The 6,822-nt window shown below is 65.9% G+C and overlaps 1 protein-coding gene across 1 annotated transcript; it reads right to left on the bottom strand.

Moving 5' to 3' along the window:
* Positions 1-2,810: 2,810 nt before the first annotated feature.
* On the bottom strand, positions 2,811-5,459 carry MAFA (MAF bZIP transcription factor A). The gene has a single exon (XM_060128605.1). It carries the CDS (start codon positions 5,105-5,107, stop codon positions 4,076-4,078), a length of 1,032 nt encoding a protein of 343 aa, XP_059984588.1. The 5' UTR covers positions 5,108-5,459; the 3' UTR covers positions 2,811-4,075.
* Between the last annotated feature and the right edge of the window lie 1,363 nt (positions 5,460-6,822).

Below are 6,822 nucleotides of genomic sequence, written 5' to 3' on the forward strand. Positions count from 1 at the left end.
AGAGGGACTCCATCCTGCCACCCACCATCCGCAGGGGGGCAGCCATGCAGGGGAGTGTGTGGAGTGCACTGAGTGCATGTGTGGGAGCCACAGCTGCACTGTTATCTACACGTGGATCTGTGTATGTCGAGTGTAATGGGTGTGCACGTGTCCAGTGTGTGTGTATGCTGCCCTGTCCTCTCCAGGGCCACGGGTCACAGTCCGCTCACTCAGCCCGCAGGCCTCCGGAGGGCGACTCCTGGGCCCTCGGGGAACACGACGTCCTCATGCTGCCTTCCAGGCTGCCCCGAATCTGCTCTGATGTCCTAGACCGCCCCTACCCCGAACCGCCACCCCCTCCTTTCTTCCAGGCACTCGGCCGCTGCTGTGTGTGGGGGTGGTTGTCTCTCTCCCTTGGAATGCCAGGTGAGGGCTGTCCTTTTGGTCCCTGCTGTGGTCCCCACTGGGCCTGGCACAGAGTTGGGACTCCAACTGAACGAAGTAACAAAGGAATGAAGAACGGATCCCCCCAGAGGCAGGGGCAGGGGCAGGGGGTGGCCAGGGTGCTTGGGGCCCCAAGGCCGCTGCTGCAGATTCTGCCTGTATGCTGGTTCTGGGGAGCCCCCTCCCGGAGGGCAGAGGATGGAGGTGTGAGCTGACACGGTGCGAGGCTCTGGGATGGGCCCTGCCAGGAGTGACCAAGGCAAGGGCACCACCACGGCCCCCTGAACATCCAGGCTGGCACAGCAGCCCAGGGACCTTGGCATTGAGTGGAGGCGTGTCCTGCAGCCTGGACACTGCAGTCACCCCTACCCCAGGCGGGGGCCCTCGCTGCCCCGCCAGCTCCCTCTCAGACCCGTCCAGGTGGCTCCAGGGATCTCGGTGCTGCCACTGCCCTCCCCACACCTACAGGGACACAAGTCCCATCACACTCATACAGGCAGATAGAGACACACCTGAGCACTGGCTGTCACACGCCCGAGGTCCCCCTGCTCTCGCGGCCCCAGGCCCAGTGAGGTGGAGTCGCTCCACCACGCACCTCCCTCTCCCGCCCCCACCCCGGGCCCCGCCCCGCCCCTGGCTGCAGCAGCACCTCCCTCGTGGGCAGAAGCTCCGCCCCCAGCACCTGCCCGACGGCGCCCGGCTAGGAGGAGGGAGCAGGTAGGGGGCCTAAGCTCTGCACTCCTGGAGGACTCAGAGGTGCTCCAGGGGCTCAGAGATGCTTTCCACAGGCTGGCTGCTTTCCTGCAGGAGTTCGTGGATCCCCTGAAAGCTTTTGGGAAAAGATCTGTCTCTAAACACAAAACTAAGCGCTCCTCCTGCCTCCCCCAATAATTGCCCTGTCCTCCGTGTTCATTTGTCTTCTCCATCTTATCCTAGAGGGAAAACCAGAGGAAAGAAGAGGTGGGGAAAGAAAGGAAGGAAAACGAAAGAGGGAAGCAGGGAGGAAAAAGCAAAAGAAAATAGAAGAGGAAAGTGAAACCAAACCCAGCGCTCAGCCCCTCGCTCAGGCCCGCCCTGCAGAGGAACCCAAGCACTGGGGCGCGGGGGCGGGGGTACTTCCCGAGCCTCCCCGCCCCACCCCAGCCCCACTGCCCGGTCCAGGCCCCGAGTACTGGGCTCTGAGAGGCCTGGGGTGCTGGAGGGAGAGGGATGAGCGCGGCTCCCTGCCCACCAACCCCTCCCCGCAAAAGAAGACCGACCGTCAGGCTGCCCGGCCCTCAGCCCTCCATCCGCTTTCTCTGCCCGGAGGATGACTCTCCAACGGCCCCTCAGGCGGCAGCAGTGGAAACTAAGGCGCCCTCATCTAAACCAGCCAGAGGACCGGCCCTCGCGCGCACCCGGACTCCGGGCCCCTCGCGTCGGCAGGAGTCTGAGCCGCGGGGCGTCCTGAGGTTGGCTGGGACCCGCCGCGTGCTCCCCACCCCCTCGCCACGCTGCAGTCTCCCCAACTGCTCCCCTTAACTCGCTCCCCCACGCCCACACTTCTCCTTCTCTCTGCACCAGCGTTTTTGCCCGCGGAGAGGGCAGCTTGCTCCCCTCCCTGGGGCTTGGAGGACTCAGCCCCCGGGTTTGGGGATTTCGCTCAAACCCTCACGGAGACCCAACCTCTCAGTTCTAAGTTTCATTCTAAGGCAAAGAGGGAGGGGGCAGCCCCCGGCTTTTCTCTGTCTTGCAGACAGAGGCACTAAAACAAACTCAGGCGACATTCTCGCGGGACCTGCAGCTGTCCCGGCCCCGAGGAGGAGCCTTGCTGTCCGCAGACAGAAAAGCGCGGAGCCTTGGCGAGTTCCGTGGCAAGCTCTTCTCCAAATGCGCAAACCGTAGACTTCACCGGACTCCACCCCCTCCCGTCGTGAACAGAGGTAACAGTCAAGTATCTTACGGCGGCCCCAGCTCTCAGCGTGAAGTTCCCAGAGGTGCCGCCCTCCCTGGTGCCCTTGCAGTCCAGGCCTCGGCCCTTCAGCTGGGAGACCGCAGGCTCAGAAGAGCTGAGGACGGCGCTTGCCACCAGGACGCATCGGCGCTGTGTGTGGGGTCACCCCCAAGGACGGCCTCACGCACCGGGCCGCGTCCTGCCTTAGTGGGGCCGGGGCCGCCTTGTGCGGCCCTCCTCCCAGTGGGGCAGCCCAGGGGCGGCAGGGCAGGTGCCTGCGGGTCGGGCCCTGACAGCAGCCTTTTTTAACAACTCGGGTCAGTCTCTCCCTGTCGGCCCAGGCGGGTCACCCAGAGCTAAGGCAGGGCCCAGTTCAGGGACCTCCTTTTCTTTCTATTCAGGAAGAGATATGGCAAAAACGAAAGCCACAGAAAAACCAGCCAGGCTCCAGGGATTTTTGGATCTAAACCGATTTATTTTGTGTGTGTTTTTCTCTTTCTTCAGTTTCGTAGCAAAAGGAAAAAGAACCCAACGAATACAACAACACAACGAAACTTGCAACGAATTGGAGTCTCCTGTGCCCAGCAGAAGCAGGCGCTGGAGGAGTGCAGGATGGGCTGCGGTCTGGGGCCGGGGGCCTGCAGGGGCCGGAGCACCGGCCTCCCCACCCCCTCTTCCGGCTACTCCAAAAAGTGATCAGCTCTTAAAAGAAGAATCCACAAAAAACGAAACACATTTTAAATTAAAATAAAAACACTTTCTCCACCCGCCCCCATGCCAGGAGATTCAGGCGAAACCTCCTCTTTAAAAAAATTGTTTTTCTGCTAGAAATACTGTGCATTACTTTTTTTCTTTCACTTCTCTTGAGGGTTAAAATAAGATATATTTTCGCGGGAGTCATAAATACGATCTGGTGCATAGAGAAATAGCAGCTCGGGAGTCTGGGCCAGCTCCCACCCCCCTCCCCCCGTGGAGTACAGTAGGGCAGCAGGACTGAACACAGCATGGATAATGCTCCTCGGCTTCAATCTCTAGGGGATGCCAGTGGCAGGGTGGGGGGCAGGCAGGCAGGAGGGCAGGCAGGGGCCAGGCCCCTCCGAGCGAGCGACACATGCTGGGACACGCGACGTCCGAGGGCAACCCCGGCCGGGAAGCAGGGAGCTTCCTCTAAGGGTTCCTTTTCTAATCACCGAACAAAATAAATATAAATACTTCGAAAATAAGACCGCTTTAAAAAGGAGTAGAAAAGGGCAGGGTAGGGAGGCCAAAAGGAAGTAAACGAAGGAGCGCGAAGGAGCGCGGGGCGGCGGCGGAGGCCCTCGCGGCGGTCCGGGTGAGGTCGGGCGCAGAACCGCATCTCACGTGTGTACAAGCGGACGCCAGGAAGGACTTCGACCCGGCCCAACTCTCCCGGGAAACGCCGCGCTCCGAGCAGGAGTCGTGGCAGCGTCAGGACGGTCACCCGGTAAGGTGCGCGGGCCGGGAGCGAGGAGGCCGCGCCGCGGGAAGGGGCTTCCAGTCTGGAGCCTGCAGACGCCGCAGCGGGTCTCGCGGGGCCGGCCCGGCCGGAAGGCGGCGGCGTTAACGCGGGCGCGCGCGCGCGGCGGGCGCCTCGGCCCGGCCATGCGTCCTCGCCCTGGGCCGCGGAGTCCGAGCCGAGGCCCCGGGCCGCCCGCGCGAGCCTCGTCTCGGCGGCGGCGCGGGCTCGGGGTCCGGTGCTCACAGGAAGAAGTCGGAAGCGCCCTTGGCCCCGACTCCCGGCGAGGACTCCCGCGGGAAGCCGGCTCCGCCCGCGCCCCCGGGGCCGCCCCGGCCGGCCAGCTTCTCGTATTTCTCCTTGTACAGGTCCCGCTCCTTGGCCAGGCGCCCCACCTCCAGCTTCAGCTGCTCCACCTGGCTCTGGAGCTGGCACTTCTCGCTCTCCAGAATGTGCCGCTGCTGCACCCGCTTGAAGCGGCATGACTGAGCGTAGCCGCGGTTCTTGAGCGTGCGCCGCTTCTGCTTCAGCCGGATGACCTCCTCCTTACTGAAGCCGCGGAGCTGCCTGTTTAGCTCGCGCACGGACATGGACACCAGCTGGTCGTCGGAGAAGCGCTCCTCCAGGCGCACGTGGTGGCCCGTGCCGCCGCCGCCATGGCCCGCGCCGCCGTGGTGGTGGTGGTGGTGGTGATGGTGGTGGGCGGCGTGGTGCGTGCCGTGGTGGTGGCCGGCGCCCATGTCGTCCGCGCCGCTGCCGCCCGCATAGCCCTGGCCCCGGAAGGCCTCGTAGGCCGCGGCGGCCTCTGGGTGGTGGTGCGCACCGTGGTGCCCGGTGTGGTGGCCGCTGCCGATGAGCGCCTCCACCGCGTCCTCAGGCGTCAAGTTGAGCGCCTCGGGGTTCAGGTGGTGCTGGTAGCCGCTCATCCAGTACAGATCCTCCAGCGCCGGCTTCCCCGAGGCGCCCCCGACGGCGCCGGGGCCCCCGCTTGCCGGCCCCGGGGCAGCCCCGGCCTGCGCCGCGCCGCCGCCGCCCCCCGCGCCGCCGCCGGTGCCCGGGCTGGGCGCGCAGAAGCTGGGCGAGGAGGGCACGGAGGAGCAGGGCGTGCTGAGCGGCGTCGAGGATAGCGAGCCGGGCGGCAGACGGTGGCAGAAGCGCTCGGCCTCGGGCGGCTCCTTCTTCACCTCGAACTTCATCAGGTCGAAGTCATTGACGTACTCGATGGCCAGCGGGCTGCTGGGCAGCTCAGCGCCCATCGCCAGCTCCGCGGCCATCGCCCGGGGGGGCCCGCCGCCTCGCCCGGCTGAGCCCCAACAGGAGGCCGGGGGGGGGAGCCACGGGCCTCTCCCCCCCCTTCGCTCCCCACTGGCGGCGGGTCCCTGCGGGGGCGGCGGCGAGAGGCGCGGGCTCCTAGCTGAAGCTCGCGGGGAAAAGTTTCCCGCAGCCAACTCAGGGGTGGCCACCGGGGACGCCGCCGGGCAGCCCTGGGTCGCTCCCCGGCGGGTGTAGGCCGGCCGCGGTCCCCTGTTCCCGAGCCGGCGGCCGGGCGGTGGCCCGGCGGGTGGCGGTGCGGCCACCGCCTCCGGCTGCTCGGGTTCCCCTCGCTCCGCCCGCGTACAGCCCGGCCCCGCCTCCACCGCCGAGCGCCGAGCTGTGCGCTTCCCCCTTATAGTGCCGGGCGCCTGGGCCCGCCTTTATGGGAGGGGTACGCGCCTCCGGGCCAATCGGAGCCCCAGACCCGTCGCTCTCATTTGCCTATCCCCATGGCAACCCGGAGCCCAGCTGTCAATCTCCTGCGGGGAACAGCTGTGGGAAGGGGTGGTGACCCGCCGCCAGGGAGAGGAGGGGCAGGGCCCTCTGGTGGCCGCCTCGGGGGACTGCACGGGCAGAGGGCGCGGGGCGCGCGGGGGGCGCGGGACCGGGCCCGAGGCCTCCGAGGCCTCGCGTCCGCGACGGGACGGCCACAGAGCCTCGGGGAGCAGGGGGTGCTCCTCGGTGCCTCCTTCCCCTGCAGTCCAGCTGGCCGTGACCCAGCAGCCTCTTCCCAGGTTTCTTTCCGGCCGGCCGGGAGCCCGCGTCCAGCCCCGCTAGCGTGGCGGCGCCGGGACATTCCGGTCTCCCGACACAGGTGACACTGCGCGGCCTGGCCGGGCGCTGCGCGGGAGCGCCGGTTATTTTTAGCTCCGCGGTTCAGGCGGGTTCAGGAATTTAGTCAACAAAGTTGCTGGCACCTCCGTGCGGCGGGATCCACCGCGGGACGCCCGACTCCAAGGGTGTGCGGCGCAGGTGGGGAGGGAGTCGCGCGCAGGCCGGCGAAGTGGGGGCGCCAGGGACCCTAGTACCGGGGCCTGAGCCGCGGGACGGGTGAGGCCTGGGGCTCAGAGGGCCGCCAGGCCCGCACCGCATTAGGCGTCCGGGCTCCAGCTGCCCACCTGCCCGGGTCTGGCCTCTTGGCAGGGTTGTGGCGCAGAGCTGGGCGGGGGCGGGGATTGGGGCTGCGGAGGTGGGGAGCCTCCAGTGCGAGGAGAAACCGGGAGGGCTGGGCTCAGGGAGCGGAGGTGCGCCTATTGCCCAGGGCGTGGTGACTAGGTAAAGAACTGTGGAGCAGTGGGTGCGCCCAGAGCAGGGGGCGGTCCCTGCCACGGCCCTCCAGGGTCAGCTGAGATGGGAGGGCATGACCCAGAGAGGCCCCCAATCCTCTATACTATTATGTGACTTTTATAATTTAAAATCTCAGTCTTAAATGCAACCATCTATGCGCATAGAAGCAAAAGTCTGGAGGGACTGTGGGCAAGACGTCACCAGGGGCAGCCTAGCCACGTGCTGGGGGCGCTTATCCCCCAGGGTTTCTACCTTGTTCCTGGCATGAATATCTAATATTTTATAATAAGAAAAGTGTCATACAATGGGGAGTGAAACCGCACCTCTTAAGATGTCATGGGGGTGACCCGGCCCCATCTGCACAGTGGGCACCTCTTGCCCCTTCCTC

This window comes from Lagenorhynchus albirostris, chromosome 17 (assembly GCF_949774975.1).
Source record: "Lagenorhynchus albirostris chromosome 17, mLagAlb1.1, whole genome shotgun sequence".
In the NCBI taxonomy this organism is placed as follows: domain Eukaryota; kingdom Metazoa; phylum Chordata; class Mammalia; order Artiodactyla; family Delphinidae; genus Lagenorhynchus; species Lagenorhynchus albirostris.

Bases quoted from the DNA above. Each gene is read 5' to 3' on its own strand.
- MAFA (XM_060128605.1), bottom strand. From the start codon at position 5,107: ATGGCCGCGGAGCTGGCGATGGGCGCTGAGCTGCCCAGCAGCCCGCTG.